Consider the following 24,955-nt stretch of genomic DNA (forward strand, 5'->3'; position numbering starts at 1 on the left):
ACATATGATAGTTTTGTCCTCATCCATATAAATTGTGATTGTAAAATGTACCGATTGTCTTACTCTTATGTTTTATCAGACAGCAAATGATTACCATAAAAAATATTTCCACTGTACGATATTTCTAGACAGAACATACTATCTATACCTACTTATATGCAGGCTCCACCTAGTAAATCTAAACTGTGAAAGAAGCAAAAAAGGATAATTGAAATGGAAGAAGGCTTATGAAGTAATTGAGTAGAAAATACTATTTATTTAACAGAAGTATTCACTTATCATTGTATTCTTTGTGGTAACATAAGTCTTATGCTATCTAGTTCAGTCATCCCAATGTACATCCCTAAATAAAATCAATTGTTTGTAGGTGCTGAAAGTGAAACCGTTTCTCTGTAAAAATACTTTACGATGTTGATCAAATTCTTTAATAAACTTATCGAAGCACCAAAAGAATGTTAATTGACTCGAGATCTCTGTTAACTTTTTTTAGTTTAAATAATGCCATTATTGCTTGATTGTTAAATCAGAAAAACAAGCGTAGAATGTGTGGCCCATTCACCGAAAACTTGCTCGTGGTCAGCTAAGGCTTGCTGGATTGCCCGGCTGCTAACTATTTCAACTCCCTTTACCATTCACATGCTGTCCTGGGCTTCCTCCATTGCCAGAGTGAGGCCACATGCAAACTGGATGAACAGCACCTCATATCCCATTTGGTTAGCTTGCAACTGAACATTATGAACTAAATTTGCAGCTATCTCCAGAGATGCTGTCTGACCTTCTGAGTTGCATAATATTCACTTAATTGCTTATTTCCTTCAAAAGTCTGTCATTTTATGCTTTGAACTGACATATTAAGCAAGGTAGACTACATTTCTGGTATTTCAGCTCGGTTTCATATAGATTGAACACCAAATGGATTTGAATGTGACCTCTATTCTTCACAAAGTTTAACATGTTGATATTTAAGATGAAGCTGCATATGAAAAGAAATAGAAGGAAATCGTCATGGGAATAGATGAAGTGGGATGTAAAGAGGTTTTTGAGGGTGTGAAAAATGTGCATTGACCGATTGAACTAAATAGCTTGTTTTTTCATTGCAGACCGTTTGTAATGTACCTTCCGATTATCAAGCCTTAAGATTGCTTTACTCTATGCTGTGTTTAAGATGGATGCATTTTATAAAAATATAATTTTGAGTTTTATTCCAGTCTTTGAGCAATAAATCAGAGTTAATTCAGCACAGCTCCCATTTAATTGGAATTTGCCTTCTTTTGACGAACAGTAACACATCTTGAATTAAATGGGCAACAGGGAATGGCTCAAAGAAACTTAAAAGATGATGTATAATCATGCACAATGAGCTGCACATTAAGAAATGCAAACATATGTTTTTCAGTCTTACCCTTAGGTCCTTGGATTCCTGGAATGCTTGGTGCACCCATATGACCTGGATAACCTCGTTTACCATCTAAACCTGGAAAGCCACTTGGACCTTGAATTCCTGGCAATCCTGCTGGGCCTGGAGGGCCTACTGGGCCAGATGATCCTTTGCATGCTTGGCAGTACCTGAAGTTCTGATTTCTTTGAATTTGCAAAACTGAAGATAATTGAGCTAATATGGTTTAAAAATAGAATGCGTGACAATGAGAAATGATATATAAACCAAACATAATACATAAAGTGAGGCTGTTATCAGCACAGTGAACGAACAAATACTACTGACTGAAGCCTTGTGCTCCCAATAAGAAACTGCAATTGATCAGCACAACACTGGATGCTTACACAGATTACATTTTATTAATTGTTTCATCCTTGCCTTGTGCAAGTACAATTTATGATTAAGAATACAAAACTGAGGTATCATCTTTATTATGTGTGCAAGTAATAGTTTTTACTATCCTTAGAGTAGGATTACATAGATATGTACTTCCCAATCATCTTTGTAAAATGGATAGCATCTGTCCTTCAACCAGAAGACCTACAAATAGTCTTGAAACAAAGTACCTTGAGGCTTTGTCCATCATAGGCTAACCTCAGCAGTGTGTGACCAAAATACTGTCAGCACATCTCCTGTCCCATCAGAGGCCAAAATATACTTTCCACTGCTACACAACCATCAAAGATGACTACATCTCTCCCCTACATTTTGAAAAATCAGGCCATTAGGCTGTGATCCAACTCCCTACGTGCAAGCAGAAACGGAAGTGTGAGGATCTCATACAGAAAGTCATACTCTGCTGGTCTGTGGTAACGGATGAGCTCCTACGTGATTGCTTTGAGTTGGTGGATTGGTCCATATTCAAGGGCTCAGCGACCAACCTAAATGCTGTCACAGACTTCATCAGTAAATATGTATCTGAATGCGTTCTCCAACTGGAAATCATGGATGAATCGTGAGATAAATTCTATGGTGAAGATTGTCCGAAATCCTGATCTATGCAAGAAATCTGGGTATGCCCTTTGCAATGCCATTAGGGATGTCACGAGACAACTCCAGACCAAGTTAGAGACATAAAATAACCACAAAGACACCCATCGATTGTGGAAATGCCTGCATGCTATAATGTGCTACAAAGCAAAGTCAGCCTGAATCACTGGCAACAATGTATCCTCCCCAACTAGCTCAATGCTTTCTCTGCCTATTTTAAACAGGTTAGTGGAATGATTTTACCCTTCCCTAAAGCCTTGGGCACACCTGCACTCAAAGTAACTATCACAGATTCCAGAATGGTGTTCCTGAGAATGAACCTTTGGAAAGATACAGGTCTGAATGGAGTCCATGGCTGTGAACTCAGATCCTGCACTGATAAGGAGTATTTGTGGATATCTTTAACCTCTCACTACTCCAAATTGAGATTCCCAACTGCTTTAAGAAGGTCACGATCATCTATCTCAGTGCCAAGTGGACATTGAAGATTGATTGGGGAAAGCACATTAATTATTTGATTTATAATCACTGAGCTCTACCCCTTGAGTATTTTCGCTGAACCGAGATTTGTCTCTTGGTAAACAAGAACAATAGATTCACAACTTGAAAATAATCTAATGATTGTGCTGTGAATAACATAATAATCTGCTATATATGCATTTTAATGTTGCTTTACTATCATGAATCATTACCTATCAAAAAATTAAAAAGATAGATGTTTGGTTTGAATGTGATAAATGATTGTCACAGGACTAAGTCATGCCTTGTACTACAAAACTATTAAATTGCCTGTCTATAGATCTCTATTAAAAGTGCATCACTACTATTTCCCGGGGTTATCTACTGGGTTTCCACAAATTAATTTTCACTTTTTCACTATTTACGACACACAACAGGAAAACCTTTGTGGAAAATACTGATTATGTCTGCTATGGGAGGCTGGTCTAGAAGATTAAGAATCATGGGATTAACAGTGATTTTGTCATATAGATTCAGGACTGGTTTATTGATAGAAGATAGAGGGATGTGGTGACAGTATTCAAGCTGGAGGCCTGTGATCAGTGGTTCCGCAGGGATCTGTGCTGGGACCTGACTGTTTGTGATATATATTTAAATGACTTGTACATACACGTGGATGTAAATATTGGTTAGTAAGTGTGCAGATGACACGAAGATTGCTGGCTTCATCCCTCTATCTTCAATCAATGAGCTAGTTCTGAAGATAGCTGGGGTCACAGACTTTGAGGATGGCTGTCAAAGTATACAGTGGACAATATGTATAAACTATGAAATGGGCGAAGAAATGGCAGATGAAATTTAATCCAAACTAGTGTGAGGTGTTGCACTGTGGAATGTAAGGGGAAAATATACAATTAATGGCATGACCCTTAATAGCATTGATGTTCAGAGGGATCTTGGGGTCCAAGTCCGTAACTTCCAAAAAGTGGCAACACACATAGAGAGGGTGATTAAGAAGGTATGCTTGTCATCATTGGTCAGGGCATTGAATGTAGGATTCAGGAAGTCATGATGCAGCTCTATAGGACCCTGGTTGGATCACATTTGTAGTGTGTGTGCAGTTCTGGTCATTACACGCCATTACAGAAAGGATGTGGAGACTTTGGAAAAGATGCAGAGGAGTTTTACCAACATTTTCACTTCCAGTCTGAAGAGGTGTTCTGTCCCGAAACGTCACCTACTGCTTTTCTCCAGAGTTGCTGCCTGACCCGCTGAGTTACTCCAGCATTTTGTGTCTATCTTTGGACATATTATTATTTTCAATGGAATGTCAGAGGTTGCAGGGAGACCTGATAGAAGTACGTAAAATGAACAGAGGGATAGATAGGGTTGACAATCAGAACCTTTTTCCAGGGATGTTAAAATCAAATACTAGCGGGTATAGCCTTAAGGTAAGAGGGGCAAAATTTAAGGAGATTTACGGAGCAAGTTTTTTTACACAAAGGGCGGTGAGGGCTGGCGTGGATGGTGGTATACAGATACTATGGTGGTATTTAAAAGACTTTTAGATAGGTACATGGATATGCAGATAATTCAGGGATATGGATTATGTGCAGGCAGATAAGAGTTGGTCTTGGCATCATAGTCGGCACAGACATTGTTTCTGTGCCGTTCTGTTCTATGTTCCACGAAAATCAATTTGTAGATACTCTGGCTATTCGAATGGTTTTGTGAATTTAGTTTTTGTGTTTTTATTGACATTAGTTCAAATATTCAGGTCAGAGTTCTTGGCAGTGTAAGGAGCTTTTGGTGTAAGGAGCTTGCATTTTTAATAGAGGTTTGAGCAGTTCCAGAAAATGGGATGAACATTTGGTTATATTGGTTATAACAGCACATATCCTCCCCATGCATGATCTGTATATTGTAAGATGTTGTGTTTTATGTTATGTTTGACGGGAATCAGCCTACCTTGTAACATCCTGTACTGAACCTGAATTCCACCAGCTTGACTGTGTGGTCATTAAATAATCTAATCTAATCTAATATTAGAACATAAACTTTGAAGTAGAAAAGGGAAATGATCACTCGTTCACAGATCATGTAGAAAATTGGAAAATTGTCCTATCATGGATTTGTACATGATTAGTTCTCAGAGATAATCCTGCATTATTACTTATTTGTCCATGGTAACATTGGCATTAATTGTTGATCTTTAATTTTCCCTGAACTGAAAAAGTGGTTAAGAATCAGTCACATTAGTGGGTCTTGTGTGAGAGGAAGGACTGACCAAGTGAGGACGACAGATTTCTTTCTCCAAAGGACATTAGATTGTTTTGTATGACAATCTGGTAGTTTCTTAGTTAAAGTTAGCTGGACTATCTTTTTCTGAAATTCTAGTTATTCAAAATGTAACCACTTGAATTAAAATCTTCCTGTTCATTAAAGAAATTCAAAAAAAATTCTGGAACATTTACTCATCCCCCATATCCCCGCCCTAAGCAACTGGAGAAACAGCATCCTGTAGAATATATTATATGCATACATCTTGAATCTCCATATAACTGCACTAATCAGGGCTTCATAGTAATAGACTACAACTTATAAAAATATCTTTGGCAATTTACTCTTAAATATTTATTTCTGTTTTATATGAATGGAAATTATAAGTCCGCCAGCTCTTAGAAAGATTTTATTGGAGCTAAATTGGCTAGTTTTTGAAACAAGCATGTGGATCATGATGCATAATTAACCCATGTTCACTGCTTGCAATGCCAACTGCTACCTGGCTGCTCATTTACATTATTATTGTGCGCAGTCAGTACTAAATATATTGTTCATTGGATTATCGCTGGGGCTACTTAAAAGTCAGTCTGCGCAAAATAAAGCCAGTTGTAAACTCTTAAATGGGGAATGTAACTTCTGACATATGATCTGGAATCTGAAGGTAGAATTTCACATGGCACACAAAATAGGTAAATTTGGATTGATATGGACATAAATGGCCAAAGACTGTTGAAGCAATGGTTCTTGGCTCCTGCTCCAACAACCGTTACCCTCTAAGTGTAAACATTCATCGAGAAATAAAAAGAAACCCATAGCAAAGGTAATATCGCATTCATAGAGATTTGGCTATTCAAATTGGTAAATGTTAGTTGGAGGATGTGTTCTTAAAATGAATTCCACTGCCTATATCCATGATTGGTAGAATAAGTGCCATAAAGATGGTATTTCTACCGCAGTTGTTATATTTGTTTCAGGCTATTCCTTTTTTTCTTCCGAAATCTTTTTTTTTAAAAATTGATAATATTGTCAATAGCTTTATTTGGGATTATAAAAATCACAGAATAAATAAAAAACATCTATGCAAAGCTAAGATAAATGGAGGATTAGCACTTCCAAACCTTTTATATTATTTTTGGGCTGTTCAGATTAAGAATATGAATTTCTGGTGGGTAAATATGGATCATGAACCGACATGGTTAAATATAGAAAAGGAGGACTGTCTACCTTTTAATGTAGGTTCGATAATTTTTGCACCAACGGAAGTACAAAAAAAATATTATAAAGACAACCTAATAATATATAATAATAGACGTATTTGGAAACAAATAGTTAAGACTCTACACTTGGATAATCTCTCATTTAGATTACCAATTATGAATAATCCATCGTTTAAACCTGCTATATTAGATGGGGGGTTTAAACAATGGGATGATTTAGGAATTACAAGGATAGAACATCTGTATAGAAAAGGAAAATTTCTTTTATTCCAGGAGTTACAAGATATTTATGGATTGTCTCCACAACATTTGTTTAGGTATTTACAAATTAGAGATTATATTAAATCCAATACACAAGATTATAAAAATAAAGAAGCAGGATTGTTAGATGAACTGTTTAATTTATATCCAAATACAGAAAAATTAATAGCCTATATATATAACATCATTTTGGATAAGGAGAATCCAATAACGGAAGTATATCGTCAAGCATGGGAAAATGAAATGGGATTGGCTATAACAAAAGAAAACTGGGAAGAAAGTCTACAACGAATACACCGGTGTTCATTAAACGCCAGACATATACTGATACAATTTAAAGTATTATATAGGTTACATTATTCGAAAACTAAATTAAATAGTATTTTTCCGAATCTCTCCGCTATTTGTGATAAGTGCAAGAAAGCAGAGGCAAATTTAATACATAGTTTCGTTACATGTCCTAAATTGAATTATTACTGGACAGAAATCTTTAAAGTTATTTCTGAAGTCATCAAAGTTAAATTGGACCCTAACCCAAAGCTAATAATATTTGGAATTCCGGATTTACATCTATCACTTACAGTAAATCAAAGAAATTTCTTTGATTACTGTTTAATAATTGGAAAAAAAAATCATATTGAAATTTTGGAAGGGAACATTATCCCCCACAACCAAAATGTGGGCAACAGAGATGATGGAGACGTTACATCTGGAAAGAATTAGATTTGTCCTATTGGACAAGTATAATTCTTTTGAACAGATATGGTCTCCATATATACAGTATTTAGAGAAGTAGCTGTTCTTGGCAACACAGCTCGACGTGCACCCTGCGGGATTTGGTGAGAATAATTCATTTTTATATTGGAATTACATATATGTCTTTATTGATACTATCACTTGTAGTAGTGTTATTAATAATACATATTGTGGTTACTAAAAATGTTTTTTTTTTTTTTTTTTTTTTTTTTTCTTTTCTTTTTTTTTTTTCGTTTCTCTTTTCTTTCTTATATATAATCAAATTATTATTTAATCACTCTCTTAATGATTTATTCTTTCTCTATTCTTTCTCTATCATTATTTCTAAAAAAACAGTAGATAAGTATTACTAGTGTTTTACTTAATGCAAATTGAATTAATTTGATATAAAGTTGTTTGAAGCATTGTAATTGATTACCTTTAATAAAAAAATATATTTAAAAAAAAAAAAAAAAAAAAAAAAAAAAAAAAAAAAAAAAAAAAATGAATTCAGGGTATCCTTCTAGAACAAATCTATGGAACTAATTAGGTAACAGGCTACCCAGTATCTGGTATGTTGATTAAATGAGTGAACAATATGGCTCAGTGAGGAATGTATGAAGGTAGGATGGAAATAACAGTTTGGGTACCCAAAAATGAGGTGCCAACATAACAACGCCACAGCGCATATGTTCAAAACCACAAAAGCAACATGCAATCAAAAGAGTTAAGCAATTCCATAATTGTCAGATCAAATTTCTGCAGTATTGTTACATGTAAAATTCTTAAAGGATTGGACAGGCTAGATGCAGGAAAAATGTTCCCGATGTTGGCGGAATCCAGAACCAGGGGTCACAGTTTAAGAATAAGGGGTAGGCCATTTACGACTGAGATGAAGAAAAACATTTTCACCCAGAGAGTTGTGAATCTGTGGAATTCTCTGCCACAGAAGGCAGTGGAGGCCAATTCACTGGATGTTTTCAAGGGGGAGTTAGATTTATCTCTTAGCACTAAAAGAATATGGGGAAAAAGCCGGAACGGGGTACTGATTTTAGATGATCAGTCATGATCATATTGAATGGTGCTGCTGGCTCGAAGAGTTGAATGGCCTACTCCTGCACTTATTTTTCTATGTTTCAGGTGAATGGCATCTATCTTTGTTTCCTCCCAAGTTCCATGCCATCACAGAAGACAGTCTTTAACCACTCATTCCATGTGATATCATGAAATATTGGAGCAATGGACAAAGCAAAGACAGGAAACAGATACCATAAAACTATAGTGGTTAAATCTTGGACTCCAGAACTTGCCAAATTGTTTTATTTTGTTTACAACAGTGGTATCTACCCAATCAGGTTAAAATGGGCTAAATATCACCTTTCCATAAACAGTTAAGCATGGTCAAGCACTAATTACTGAACAATCTGCTTAACAATCATCAACAGAGTGACAGAAGATATAATTAATTCTGTGATCAATGACACCCACTAGCAACATACCAGTATCTGGCTTGTTTCAGCTGGATCACCAGAATTTAGTAGAACTTTGGTTCAAATGTCACTGTATGTCATGTATGTCACTTGTGGGCGAGCACCAAGGCAAATTCCTTCTATGTGAATACTTGGCCAAGAAACATTCATTCATTCAAATGTGGACAGAGGAGCTCAATCCAAAGATGAGATAATAGAAGACACTGGAATTACTCAGCCGGTCAGGCAACATCTTCAGAGAACATGGATAGGTAACATTTCAGGTTGGGACCCTTCATCTGATGAAGGGGAGTAGTGACCTGAAACGCCACCCATCCATGTTCTCCGGAGACGCTGCCTGACCTGCTGAGTTACTCCAGCACTTTGTATCATCTTTTTATGTAAACCAGCATCTGTGGCTCCTTATGTCTACAATGAAATAATAGAATTGATGTGGTGTACAACACGATGATTTAGACCTTTGAGTCCATGGTGGTTCAAATTACTTTGGGGAAAAAGATGATAAATTCAATATAAGTACAAAATGCACTACAGAAATTAAGGGGACTATAAGTGCATAAAACCCTGATGTGGGATAAGTATATACAGGGACCATGGAAGGGAGGTTGGTTTGCATGATGTTCTGGGCTATAAGGTACAGGATTAAAAAAAGTCATTTTTGGAAATGGTCCGATGGGTTGGGAGTCCCAAATATATTCAAGAAAGAGAGAAATAAAAATAGAGAAAATACAACTCCAGCTGCAGGTCCAATGCTGAAAGCTATTATTAACTGGGCATCAGGAAATTTATAATATGAGTAAGCAAAGTGATATTATGAATAGGAAATCAGAAACAGCTGCTTTCTTTCTGTAGCTATAGCAGTAATATATCTCTATTAGACTATAATATCAAACACCTTGATCTCTTAAACTAGATGCTAAATGTATGCCTTGTCACATAGACATACCCCCAACTATTTGGAAATCCCAATGGTCAGGCATCTGGCTTCCACACTCCCTGAAACTCACCAGGGCTCCCAGTTCTGTGTTCTACTGAAACTCACCAGGGGTCTCATTTCCTCTGCTCCGGAAACTCACAATTTCGGCAAATACTTTAGACTTACTGTATTCACTGAAAACGTTATTATACCATGTAACATCAATAAAAATGTATTGAAAGTACATTGGGGGTATTAATAGAAATAACACCCATTAATATCCCAACGTACTCCAGAAAATCTGCCATTTCAGAGAATGGAAGGCATCATTCCAGCACCATTGCAGCCCAGAGTGTGTTGAATGATTGGAGTTTGAATAAACATGAATGCCTTCTCTTTCATTATAGCATAATGGAGATAGAGTAAACAGAATAAAAGAGAGATACTAGCCCTTCCGTCCATCTTATCCATGCTGACCAAGATGCTCCATCTATGCTAGTCCTACTAGTCTGCATTTGGCCTATATCCTTCTAAACGGTACCATGTACCTGTCCAAATGTCTTTTAAATATTGTTATAGTACCTGCCTCAATTAGCTCCTCTGGCAACTTGTTCCACTACATTCTGTGTGAAAAAGTTGTCCCTCAGATTCCTTTAAAATTTTCCCCTTCTCATCTGAAACCAATAGCCTCTGGTTCTTGATTCCCCTACTCTGGGTAAAAAATTGTGCATTCACTCTATCTATTTGCCCCATGATTTTATACAGCTCTATAACATTACCACAGCCTCTTGCACTCCAAGGAGCAAATTCCTAGGCAGCTCCACCTCTCCCTGTAGCTCAATCCTGGCAACATCCTCATAAATCTTCTATGCACTCTTTCAGCTTAATGGAATATTTCCTATAGCAGGATGACCAAGACTAAACACAATACTCCAAACGCAGCCTCACTGACACGTTGTGTGAGGTGCTACATCTTGGCAGGACAAATCAAAATAGGACGTACATGGTAAATGGTAGTGAATTGAGGAATGCAGTTGAACAGAGGGATCTAGGAATAACTGTGCACAGTTCCCTGAAGGTGGAATCTCATGTAGATAGGTGGTAAAGAAAGCTTTTGGTGTGCTGGCCTTTATAAATCAGAGCATTGAGTATAGAAGTTGGGATGTAATGTTAAAATTGTACAAGGCATTGGTGAGGCCAATTCTGGAGTATGGTGCACAATTTTGGTCGCCTAATTATAGGAAGGATGTCAACAAAATAGAGAGAGTACAGAGGAGATTTACTAGAATGTTGCCTGGGTTTCAGCAACTAAGTTACAGAGAAAGGTTGAACAAGTTAGGTCTTTATTCTTTGGAGCGCAGAAGGTTAAGGGGGGACTTGATAGAGGTCTTTAAAATGATGAGAGGGATAGACAGAGTTGACGTGGATAAGCTTTTCCCACTGAGAGTAGGGAAGATTCAAACAAGAGGACATGACTTAAGAATTAAGGGACAGAAGTTTAGGGGTAACATGAGGGGGAACTTCTTTACTCAGAGAGTGGTAGCTGTGTGGAATGAGCTTCCAGTGGAGGTGGTGGAGGCAGGTTCGATTTTATCATTTAAAAATAAATTGGATAGTTATATGGACGGGAAAGGAATGGAGGGTTATGGTCTGAGTGCAGGTAGATGGGACTAGGGGAGAATAAGTGTTCGGCACGGACTAAAAGGGCCGCGATGGCCTGTTTCCGTGCTGTAATTGTTATATGGTTATATATGGTTGTAAAACTGTAACATAACATTCCAACTTCTATACTCGATCCCCTGTCTAATGAGAGCCAGTATATCGAAAACTTTATTGACGACCCTATCTACCTGTGACGCCACATGTTGATGAAGTTCTTTACACAGATTATTAATGTTAGTTGAATTTAAGATTGAAAGTATTAATGCTTTATACTTACTTCTTAGCACGTCCATGCAAATATCTCGGATGAAATCATCTGAAATGAACCTTCCCTATTAAAACAGTTTGAAATTAGCAACACAGTATTAAACAACAAATTATATCAAAATATACTTATGGGGCTGTCCCATTGTACGAGCTATTTCAAGAGTTCTCCCGAGTTTCCCCTAATTCGAACTAGGAGAATTACGGTAATAGCCACTCGTAGGTACTCGGGGCTCTCATGGGCAATTTTCAACATGTTGAAAAATCTTCACAAGTCTTCCCCAGCTTACCTCGTTTCCCAAGTACCTGCGTTACGAGCTGCTGAGAAACGTCCTGAGCTCCGACGTACCCGCTCCGTACATTCTACGTGCTTACCATGAGTTAGATTTTTTTTTAAACTCGGGAGAGCTCTTGAATTAGCTCGTACAGTGGGACAGCCCCTTTAGATATACACCTACAGAAATTCCTTCTGGTCCTCGTGGCCCCGGCATTCCTGAAAGTCCCTTGTTTCCTTTAAGGCCTTGAGGCCCAGTTCCACCATATATGCCAGGCTCTCCCTTTTGGCCTTTTATGCCTGGCATGCCCAGTGATCCTGATTCACCAGTCTATAAGAAAAATGAACAGTATTAACAATGATAGCATTAGGATTTTAGAGTCTTTAAATGTAATGTGAACAGACTTAGTAGCAGTCTCTGTTTCAAACTCCCCTACCTCTCCTTTTGATCCTGCTAAGCCTCTTGGACCCTGAAGGAAATAATTAAATAAAGTAATTACTTAAACTATTGTAGAGGTACAGGACAATATGTCCCATATATGGGAAATATGAATGTTCAGTAAATTAAAGATGGTTGAAAACTTCAAGTTCTTAGGAATAAATATCACCAGAAATTAGTCTTGGATCAGCCACATCGAAGCTATGGCCAAGAAACCACACCTACGCCTCTACTTCCTTAGATGGCTTCGGAAGTTCATCATCACAACCCAACAACCCTCACCAACTTCTATAGATGCGCCTTAGGAAGCATTTTATCACAATGCATCACAGCATGGTTTGGGAACAGCTTGATTAAAGACCTCGAGAAATTGCAAAGAGTTGTGGATGTAGCCCAGACCATCACGCAAACCAACCTCCCTTCCATGGTCTCCATGTACACTTCACACTGCATCGGCAAGACCACCAGCATTATCAAGGACCAGTCTCACCCTGTCACTCCCTCTTCTCCCCTTTCCTATCAGGCAAAAGGTGCAGAGGTTTGAAAATGCATATCTCCAGATTCAGGGACAGTTTCTTCCCAGCTGTTTTCATGCAAGTGAACAGTCCTCTCACCAGATAGATTGCTGTCCTAACCTCCCATCTACCTCATTAGAGACATTTGAACTATCGTTAATTGGACTTTATCTTGCACTGAATGCTCTACCCTTTATCCTCCATCTGTACACTGTGGTGCACAGCTTGATTGTAATCATGTATAGTCTTTATGTTGACTGGATAGAACGCATCAAAAAAAACGTTTAACTGTACCTTGGCACACATAACAATAATTAAACTAAACTAAACTGAAAGGTTTTCCTGGTCAGAGGGACTTGTTTGTCCTTATACATGAATCATTGGAAGTTAAAATGTAGATATCGCAAGCAACTAGGATATAAAATATTGTTGGCCTTTATTGCAAGAGTTTGTGTAAGTGGAAAATTGACTGAATTCGACTATCAGGATCATGGAGAGATTGCCCCTGCAATATTGTCTACAGGTATGGTCTCCCGAAGAAGCAAAAATAAACTTGTAACAGAGGTAGTAGAGCAAAATTTCACTAGTTTTAGAGTCTTGGTTTATAAAGACGGATTAAGCAGACAGGATGTATATTCTCTAAAATTGGGAGAACCAGGGTTTTCTGAAGTGTACAAAATTCTTAAAGAGCTTAACATTGGGCAATAACTTGAAATTCCAATAACAATTGTGTGCAGGCAAATAAATATCAACAAAGGGAAAAGATCAGGATGAAGTACCTGTGGCCCTGGCATTCCTGGACTTCCTGGTCTACCCCAGTTGCCCTTTAAAAAAAAAAGAAACAGAAAACAATATTACAAACACTATTTGTGTAAGAAGGAACTGCAAATGCTGGTTTAAACCAAAGATAGACACAAAAAGCTGGGGTAACTCAGCAGGACAGACTGCATCTCTGGCGAGAAGGAATGGGTGACGTTTCGGGTCGAGACCAATTATTCATTTGTCATGCCAGTAAATGTATCAAACAATTCATGTTACTGTCTTTAAGACAAGTCAAGAGTGTTTCATTGTCAAATGTCCCAAAATGGAACAATTAAATCCTTACTTGCAGCAGCACAACATATATACAGGATATTGTTCTGTAAACCAACAATAATCAACAAAAAAGTTTAAAAGAGACAAATAAATAAATGGATATTTGAGGTACAATCCTGAGAATGTCATTATTCCCTTTGTATTTTTCTGCTTCACCCATTAATCCTCACGTTGATCTCTTAGTGATTTAGATACATAGATACATAGAAAATAGGTGCAGGAGTAGGCCATTCGGCCCTTCGAGCCTGCACCGCCATTCAATATGATCATGGCTGATCATCCAACTCAGTATCCCATACCTGCCTTCTCTCCATACCCCCTGATCCCTTTAGCCACAAGGGCCACATCTTGTTGCTGAATTTCCTGCATTACAATAAGTATACTTGAAAAGATATTTCTATGATTCAATGCTTTATGTCAACTAGTAGACTTACTTATAACACTGTGATTATAGCACAGCATTTAATTCTATAAATGGTTGCATTCTTGGGTTTGTTTAATCATATATAGAAACATAGAAAATAGGTGCAGGAGTAGGCCATTCGGCCCTTCGAGCCTCCACCGCCATTCAATATGATCATGGCTGATCATCCAAATCAGTATCCTGTACCTGCCTTCTCTCCATACCCCCTGATCCCTTTAGCCACAAGGGCCACATCTAACTCCCTCTTAAATATAGCCAATGGCCTGGCCTCAACTACCTTCTGTGGCAGAGAGTTCCAGAGACTCACCACTCTCTGTGTGAAAAATGTTTTTCTCATCTCGGTCCTAAAGGATTTCCCCCTTATCCTTAAACTGTGACCCCTTGTCCTGGACTTCCCCAACATCGGGAACAATCTTCCTGCATCTAGCCTGTCCAGGAAGATTGTTCCCGATGTTTTAGATATATTTTAGATAACCTCTAAAATATCTACATTATAAATAGTGACACATTTTGCAGTGAACACATTTTACGATTTTCACCCCTAATGTAGAAATTTATATTCATATGTTTAAGTCAAATTGTCCAATTCAAGGCACACTTGATCACTTGGCCATTCATTTGTGATTTACAACTTAAAATAATGTTAATTTATAATACATTTATAGCTAATGTTGGTTATATTATGACATCATGATATTTTCTTTGAATACTTTAAGGTTTGCCTCGTAAGTTATCATGACAAATATTTTTAGTAGTTTTCCTCCCTACCTAAAAGAATAATTGCACTGAAATTACGTCAGTTTACAGGAGAAACAGCAATTACACAGGCATTTATTATTCTGTCTGGAACATTGAGGTTTCAGTCCAACATATATACAAACAATGAATACAATTTGTCCCTACAAGTCTTTGTTGTGAAAACTTGATTTCAAATGTGAATTCCATTGCCTCTCCGATTTAGACTGTTGCAGAACAAGCTGTATTTGGATTATGTCCAAGTATCAACAGTATTCTGTCTGGAAATAGATTCTTACAGCATTGGTTCTTACAATACCACTGTATTTTTTAAACACAGTATTGGAGAAATTATAATGACTCTTTGGCTCATAGTGAAAGTTCCATCAATAATAGTTTCAAAAGTTAACATTTGCACATTGCTCTTATGGCAAATCAAAGGACAATCTACTTTTTGTGGAAATAGCAAATCCAAATATAGCAGCTCGGTGCGATGTGACTGAGAAGTTTTTGTTCAACAATTGAAGTGTAAAAAGATTGGTTGATCACAACTAATTAGGGCTTAATTAGGAAAGGGAAAATAGATTATGAAAGAAAACTGGCAGGGAACATAAAAACATAAAAACTGACTGCAAACGTTTTTATAGATATGTGAAGAGAAAAAGATTAGTTAAAACAAATGTAGGTCCCTTGCAGTCAGAAACAGGTGAATTGATCATGGGGAACAAGGACATGGCAGACCAATTGAATAACTACTTTGGTTCTGTATTCACTAAGGAAGACATAAATAATCTGCTGGAAATAGCAGGGGCCGGGGGTCAAATGAGATGGAGGAATTGAGTGAAATCCAGGTTAGCCGGGAAGTGGTGTTAGGTAAATTGAATGGATTAAAGGCCGATAAATCCCCAGGGCCAGATAGGCTGCATCCCAGAGTACTTAAGGAAGTAGCCCCAGAAATAGTGGATGCATTAGTGATAATTTTTCAAAACTCTTTAGATTCTGGAGTAGTTTCTGAGGATTGGAGGGTAGCTAATGTAACCCCACTTTTTAAAAAGGGAGGGAGAGAAAACGGGGAATTACAGACCAGTTAGTCTAACATCGGTAGTGGGGAAACTGCTAGAGTCAGTTATTAAAGATGGGATAGCAGCACATTTGGAAAGTGATTAAATCATTGGACAAAGTCAGCATGGATTTATGAAAGGTAAATCATGTCTGACGAATCTTATAGAATTTTTCAAGGATGTAACTAGTAGAGTGGATAAGGGAGAACCAGTGGATGTATTGATGTGGATAGAGAACTGGCTGGCAGACAGGAAGCAAAGAGTAGGAGTAAACGGGTCCTTTTCACAATGGCAGGCAGTGACTTGTGGGGTACAGCAAGGCTCAGTGCTGGGACCCCAGCTATTTACAATACAGTGGCTTGCAAAAGTTTTCATACCCCTTGAACTTTTCCACATTTTGTCACGTTACAACCACAAACGTAAATGTATTTTATTGGGATTTTATGTGATAGACCAACACAAAGTGGTGCATAATTGTGAAGTGGAAGGAAAATGATACATGGTTTTCAAATTTTTTTACAAATAAAAAACTGAAAAGTGTGGCGTGCAAAAGTATTCAGCCCCCCTGAGTCAATACTTTGTAGAACCACCTTTCGCTGCAATTACAGCTGCAAGTCTTTTGGGGTATGTCTCTACCAGCTTTACACATCTAGAGACTGAAATTTTTGCCCATTCTTCTTTGCAAAATAGCTCAAGCTCAGTCAGATTGGATGGAGAGCGTCTGTGAACAGCAATTTTCAAGTCTTGCCAGAGATTCTCAATTGGATTTAGGTCTGGACTTTGACTGGGCCATTCTAACACATGAATATGGTTTGATCTAAACCATTCCATTGTAGCTCTGGCTGTATGTTTAGGGTCGTTGTCCTGCTGGAAGGTGAACCTCCGCCCCATTCTCAAGTCTTTTGCAGACTCTAACAGGTTTTCTTCCAAGATTGCCCTGTATTTGGCTCCATCCATCTTCCCAACAGCTCTGACCAGCTTCCCTGTCCCTGCTGAAGAAAAGCATCCCCACAGCATGATGCTGCCACCACCATGTTTCACAGTGGGGATGGTGTGTTCAGGGTGATTGGCAGTGTTAGTTTTCCGCCACACATAGCGTTTTGCATTTAGGCCAAAAACTTCAATTTTGGTCTCATCTGACCAGAACACCTTCCTCCACATGTTTGCTGTGTCCCCCACATGGCTTGTGGCAAATTGCAAACAGGACTTCTTATGGCTTTTTTTCAACAATGGCTTTCTTCTTGCCACTCTTCCATAAAGGCCTGATTTGTGGAGTGCACGACTAATAGTTGTCCTGTGGATAGATTCTCCCACCTGAACTGTGGATCTCTGCAGCTCCTCCAGAGTTACCATGGGCCTCTTGGCTGCCTCTCTGATCAATGCTCTCCTTGCCCGGCCTGTCAGTTTAGGTGGACGGCCATGTCTTGGTAGGTTTGCAGTTGTGCCATACTCTTTCCATTTTCGGATGATGGATTGAACAGTGCTCCGTGAGATGTTCAAAGCTTGGGATATTTTTTTATAACCAAACCCTGCTTTAAACTTCTCCACAACTTTTTCCCTGACCTGTCTGGTGTGTTCCTTGGGCTTCATGATGCTGTTTGTTCACTAATGTTCTCTAACAAACCTCTGAGGCCTTCACAGAACAGCTGTATTTATACTGAGATTAGATTACACACAAGTGGACTCTATTTACTAATTAGGTGACTTCTGACGGCAATTGGTTGCACTGGATTTTATTTAGGGGTATCAGAGTAAAGGGGGCTGAATACTTTTGCACGCCACACTTTTCAGTTTTTTATTTGTAAAAAAATTTGAAAACCATGTATCATTTTCCTTCCACTTCACAATTATGCGCTACTTTGTGTTGGTCTATCACATAAAATCCCAATAAAATACATTTACGCTTGTGGTTGTAACGTGACAAAATGTGGAAAAGTTCAAGGGGTATGAATACTTTTGCAAGCCACTGTATATATTAATGATTTGGGCGAGGGAATTGAATGCAACATCTACAAGTTTGCGGATGACACGAAGCTGGGGGGCAGTGTTAGCTGTGAGGAGGATGCTAGGAGGCTGCAAGGTGACTTGGATAGGCTGGGTGAGTGGGCAAATGCATGGCAGATGCAGTATAATGTGGATAAATGTGAGGTTATCCACTTTGGTGGCAAAAACAGGAAAGTAGACTGTTATCTGAATGGTGGCCGATTAGGAAAAGGGGAGATGCAACGAGACCTGGGTGTCATGGTACACCAGTTATTGAAAGTAGGAATGCAGGTGCAGCAGGCAGTGAAGAAAGCGAATGGTATGTTAGCATTCATAGCAAAAGGATTTGAGTATAGGAGCAGGGAGGTTCTACTGCAGTTGTACAGGGTCTTGGTGAGACCACACCTGGAGTATTGCGTACAGTTTTGTTCTCCTAATCTGAGGAAAGACATTCTTGCCATGGAGGGAGTGCAGAGAAGGTTCACCAGACTGATTCCTGGGATGTCAGGACTTTCATATGAAGAAAGACTGGATAGACTCGGCTTGTACTCGCTAGAATTTAGAAGATTGAGGGGGGATCTTATAGAAACTTACAAAATTCTTAAGGGGTTGGACAGGCTAGATGCAGGAAGATTGTTCCTGATGTTGGGGAAGTCCAGAACAAGGGGTCACAGTTTAAGGATAAAGGGGAAATCTTTTAGGACTGAGATGAGAAAAACATTTTCGCCTGCCCGAAGAAGTAGACCCCGCACGCGGCCACAGCCTCCGCCCGCCCTTACAAAATTCTTAAGGGCTAGTTGCAGGAAGATTGTTCCCGATGTTGGGGAAGTCCAGAACAAGGGGTCACAGTTTAAGGATAAGGGGGAAATCTTTTAGGACCGAGGTGAGAAAAACATTTTTCACACAGAGAGTGGTGAATCTGTGGAATTCTCTGCCACAGAAAGTAGTTGAGGGCAGTTCATTGGCTATATTTAAGAGGGAGTTAGATGTGGCCCTTGTGGCTAAAGGGATCAGGGGGTATGGAGAGAAGGCATGTACAGGATACTAAGTTGGATGATCAGCCATGATTATATTGAATGGCAGTATTGAATGACACCTATTTTCTATGTTTCTAACTAAATAAATGAACTTTGCAAGTATTTTAACTGAAATGTGGAGTTTTGAAACTGGGATGAAATTTGTCATGAGCAGCAGAACAAAGTAGGTGATGTAAGTATTTTATCAGAATGAGTGGTGGTAGATTTTGTCCTTATGTTGGTTGGTGACATATGATAGGAAATAGTTTATGGTGTTGGAAAGGAAGTCAAAAGTCTACAGCTGCACATTCAAGGGAGACAGCGATAAATAAAAGACAGAAGTCACCTGCTGTTTCAGTGAAGCAATTAAAGTCCTTGCTAAACTCCCTTGTAATGCTGGGGATGAACACTTTTTTAATTTTGTCTCTGTGCCTAATCAACAGGGAATTTGGCAATCTTCCTTGAGCTCTTGGAAAACAAGAGTATCCATCTACTAACCCTTTCCACAAACATCTCCATGGAAGTTTCTGAAAACTTGGGGAACTATCATGGAAGATTCTTCTGCAAAGATCCTGGCAATTCCAAATCACTCAAAAAAAATATTCTCCAAGTGGACAAACTTTCTGCCAACTCAACAAATTAAGCCAGAAACCCACTACTAATAATATAATATGGCCTAGGAGCTAAAATATCCTGGATTTATTTTCAGCTCCCTCTACAAAGTTTCCTACTGAAAGTTGAACAGTAACTAAAATAGATGCCATGAGTCATGTCACAATATCCAAATGCACTAATAATGCACAAATGATTCAGACTTGATGTAGCAATATTATTTATTTTACTCCGAATATATGTTTTTTACTCTTGTTAAATTCTGTAAGGTGTCCTTGAGACTTTTGAAAGGCGCCCATAAATAAAATTTATTATTATTATTATACCATATATATAATTTTCCTTCAGACACATTTGGTTCTCTTGCCTATCACCTTCAATCTGTCTTCTAGTTCTTTACCCTTCACAACTGCAAATAATTTCTCACTGACCAAGGTGACTATCAGATCTCCTTGCAACCTTTGCTGTTTTGAGAACAACCTCAGCTTAACTGGTCCATCCATATAGAGTCATGGAGTCATACAGCGTGGAAACAGGCCCTTCTGCCCAACATGTCCCCGCTATACTTGTCCTACCTGCGTTTGGTCCCTCCAAACCTGTCCTATCCATGTACAGGTCTAACTGTTTCTTAAACATTGGGATAGTCCATGCCTCAACTACCTCCTCTGTTCTATACACCCACCACTCTTTGTGTGAAAAGTTACCCCTCAGATTCCTATTAAGTTGTTTCCCCTTCATCTTAAACCCATGCCCTCTGGTTCTCAATTCACTTACGCTGGGCAAGAGACTCTGTGCATCTACCCAATCTATTCCTCATGATTCTATACAACTCTATAAGATCTCCCCTCATCCTCCTGCCCTTCAAGGAATAGAATACCAGCGTACTCGACCTCTCCCTATAACTCAGACCATCCAGTCCTGGCAACATCCTCGTAAATCTTCTCTGTACCCTTTCCAGCTTTTCAACATCTTTCTTATAACTTGGTGCCCAGAATTTAACTCAATACTCGAAATGCGCCCTCACCAATGACTTATACAACTGCAACATGACCTCCCAACTTCTATACTCAATACTCTGATTGACAATGGTCAAAGTGCCAAAAGCCTTTTTGACCACCGTATCTCCTGTGACTCCACCTTCAAGGAACCATGCACCTGCACGCCTAGATCCTTCTGCTCTACAACATTCCCCAGAGTCCTACCATTCACTGTGTAAGTCCTGCTCATGTTGGACTTCGCAAAATGCAACACCTCACATTGCTCTGTATTAAATTCCATCCACCATTCCCCAGTCCACCTGGCCACTCGATCAAGATCCCGCTGCAATTTTTCACAACTATATAATTCAATTCTCTCATTCCTTGACTCATCTTGGTAAATTTCATCAAAGCCATCACTTCTTTCCTAAAATGTACCAGCCAGAGTAGACACAAGACACCAATTGTGGGAAACTAATGTTTTAGAAAGCCTAACTACAACATCCCTGCGACTTTCAATGAACTATGTACAAATAACCTAGACCTCAGTGTTCTTATACTTCTTTTAGAATTGTCTCTTCTAGTTTATTTTACTTCTTTCCGTTATCAAAATATAACATATTACATTTCTCAGCATTAAATTACCGCTGCTACCCATCTGCCCATTCCATACTGATAGCTGTACTTGAGGTATCCTCATCACTATTTACTACCCTTCCAAGTTTTGCATTGGCTGCATATTTGGAAATGGTGCCCTTTCTGCCCAATTTCAAATCATTAATATTTCTCAAGGAATGCTGTCATCAAAGTATCGATCATTCGGCCCATTGATTCTTCACTTGAGTCTCAAAAACAACCTTTTACCACTAGTTTCTGTCACTGCTAATTTTCCATCCAGACTGCTACAACTTATTTTCAATCCAAATCAAAAGTCAATCAAAAAATAATAATTAACACCTCCCCTAACATTGCAGCAGAAAATCACAATTCATTCAAATGAACATGATTTGCATTCCTATTCCAGATTTAAATATGGCCCTCAACACTGGTGCCACAAAGGGTTTTGTGTTCAGTCCCCTGATCCTCTTCCTGTACACCCATGAGTGTGCAACCAAGTACAAAGCCAACACGATCCTTAAAATTAGTTAATTATACCCCTGTAGTTGGCCAGATCTACAACAACAACGAGGCAATGTACAGGAAAGTTATGAGAATGTTGTGTAATTATGTCAGGACAATCACCTCGTCCTTGACATCAGCAAGACTAAAGAGTTGGTTGTTGACCGAAGGAAGCAAGCTGGAGAACACAACCCAGGTTTTGTCAATGAAGATGTTGTCGAGATGTTCACTAGTTTCAAGTTCCCAGACATCCATACCACCAGCAACCTAACCTGGTCCCTTCACACTGATGCATTGATCAAGAAAACACATCAGCCTATTTATTTTCTGAGGCAACTGAGTAGATATGTCATGTCCACGAATCTTCGCGTGATGCACCTTAGAAAGTATTCAGACGTGATGCATCTCAGCCTGGTATGTAACAGTTTTGCTTCTGATCTCCTGAATCCGCAAAGAGTGGTGAATGCAGCCTTGTCCATCACAGGCTCCTCACTTCCTTCAATCCAGTCCATCAGAAAGGCTGAAAATATTGTCAAGAATGCCTGCAACCCCGGCCATTCCCTTCCATCTTCTGGGAAAAAGTACAGGAGCTTGAAAGCTTGGACATCTAGACTTAAAAATAACTTCTTCCCCACTGTTATCTGGCTCTTGAATCAATTACCTCTTTCACACCCCATTCCCAGGGGTCCTTCCACATACTCTTAATTCTATCTAATTATGTATTTCCCTAATTGCATTCCCTAATTGTATTTCTCTAATTGCATTTCTTTTGCACCACTTGGATTTTGCACGACAATCTTGCGCCATTCTGTTGTTTTGTGCTTGTCGTATTAATTGATATATTTATTATTACTGCATGTATACTGTTTACTTTGTGAGCTTCATATGAACATATAAGCTCATGGGCGGCGCGACTCTTGTCAGCAGCGGCCTCTGCAGTCCGTCTGTCTTTTTATTGTTTTCTGTCTTGTTCTAAGTAGTTTTTATTGTTTTTTTTGTCGGGGTATGTGTGTGTGGGTGGGGTGGGGTGGGGGAACTTTAAGGTCTTTCCCCTGCACGGGAGACCCGACCTTTTCTTTGTCGGGTCTCCGTTGTCGTTGGGGCTGCAACGTGGAGCGGCCTCCAACAGGAATGACCTGGGGCTCCAGTCGCGGAGCTGCGGATTTACTCACCATCACGGAGCTGGCCGAGTCCGGAGCGGGTGGAGCTGTGGTGGAGCGCTGCTGTGACCCGACACCCGGAGATCCGGAAGCTCCTACCGCAGGTCTGTGGACAGTAATACCGGGAGCCCGCGGGTCCCTGGTGGGAGACCGCTTTTCGGGGCTTCCGCAACGGCGACTTCTCCCGCCCGAGTTGCGGGGTTGAAGATTACCTGGAGCGGGGCCAACATCACCGCCCCGCGCGGCTTGGAATGGCCGCGGGACTTTGTGAGCACCCGCCGGGGCTCCAACACCAAGACCCGGTGCGTGGCCTTGCATCACCCGGCGTGGCTTTAATGGCTGCGGGACATTTAACATCGCCCGCCGGGGGCTTTGACTCTGACATGGGGGGGAGAGTGGAGTGCAGGGGAGAGATATGTTTAAGTTTTGCCTTCCATCACAGTGAGGAGGACGCACTGTGATGGATGTTTATGTGAATTGAATTGTGTTGGTGTGTGTCTTGGTTCTTTTTTTGTATGGCTGCAGAAACCAAATTTCGTTTGAACCTCATGTGAGGTTCAAATGACAAATAAAAGGTATTGTATTGTATTGTAATTTCATTGCACCGTGGTGTATATTACAATAGATTAATTTGTATCTGAATCTGTATCTGCCTGGAAGGCCTGGAAGGGGAGAGCCCACCGAGCCAGCCCCTGCTTGTCCCCCAAAGACCACAGACCAGTAGGAGAGAGCTGGTGATGATGTGATCTAAAGTGTGGACTGGATTTTTTTAATGGCACCAAAATGCGGCACCTTTTGCATGCGGGCTCAGTAGGCTATTTCTACAAACTTGCTAAACTGGGATGTGTTTAGGTACGGCAATATTCTACTGGACTGTTTGTAAGAAAATAATTTCATTGTGTGTTAGCATTTCGCATACAATGTACGACAGTAAAAGCAGCATTGAACTAGTGAACTGCACAAAATTGGAAGCTTCACAATAATAATGGAGAACCTGCTACGTTGGGCTTATGGGACTGTAAATGTTGACAAAGGATCCATCTGAAACTAACTCTATTTCTTTTCCCACAGATGTTGCAAGTGTTTCCACATTTTATGCTTTTACTTTAGATACCAACAGTCTTTTGCAGAAATTGGGATGGCTGTATTGAAAACCACCACGATTTAATTCAATTAATTGGTTTGAAGCACTTTGGGATGCCTTAAGACATAAATGGTCACATTAAGACATTAATGCTTACCCCTTTACATTGTTTTACTTCAATATCCCCTTTATATGCATTAATCATTTTTGTTGAATGAAGCGTCAAATAAGCAAATGACTGAATTCTGCAAAGCTGGTAACATGACAAATTATTTTATCTGGTTTATAAAACATGTCTGAGCATAATGTTTTTATTTAATACATTAAAACTATTAATGATCATATAATACTAAAATATAAATATTGCACTGGTGCGGTATTGTATAAACTCCATCTGTGTTCAGAGGCATAGCACAATGATTGCATTCTTGATCCCTTCCTTCTTAAACAAATTACTTGATTATTTTGTTTTGTACAGCTATTCACATTGGAGTTAAAGAATATGATCTGTAATTTAAATTATTTTATACAGCTAGAATTTTTTAGCAATAATTGATTTATAATTCTCAAGATAATGTGGCATTTACCTGCTTTCCCTGGACACCAGCATTTCCTTTGGAACCCTGAAAGAAAAAATGAACTTTAGTGAAGAAGCTTTACTTCTCACATGAGATATGGTTTGAAGCATCCTCTTCAGAATCCAGAGCACTTAATGCATTAAGAAGGTGATTATTTTCCAATGTTCA

The 24,955-nt window shown here is 39.0% G+C and overlaps 1 protein-coding gene across 1 annotated transcript in view; it reads right to left on the reverse strand.

The window, feature by feature from the left end:
• Positions 1-24,955, reverse strand: part of col21a1 (collagen type XXI alpha 1 chain) — a 130,483-nt gene that overhangs the window by 3,196 nt on the left and 102,332 nt on the right. The window contains 6 exon segments of the mRNA XM_033021850.1: positions 1,403-1,612; positions 11,729-11,783; positions 12,174-12,320; positions 12,427-12,459; positions 13,723-13,767; positions 24,797-24,832. Coding sequence (XP_032877741.1) covers positions 1,403-1,612; positions 11,729-11,783; positions 12,174-12,320; positions 12,427-12,459; positions 13,723-13,767; positions 24,797-24,832 — 526 coding nt within the window.

The sequence above is a fragment of the Amblyraja radiata genome, chromosome 5 (genome assembly GCF_010909765.2).
Source record: "Amblyraja radiata isolate CabotCenter1 chromosome 5, sAmbRad1.1.pri, whole genome shotgun sequence".
NCBI classification, from domain to species: domain Eukaryota; kingdom Metazoa; phylum Chordata; class Chondrichthyes; order Rajiformes; family Rajidae; genus Amblyraja; species Amblyraja radiata.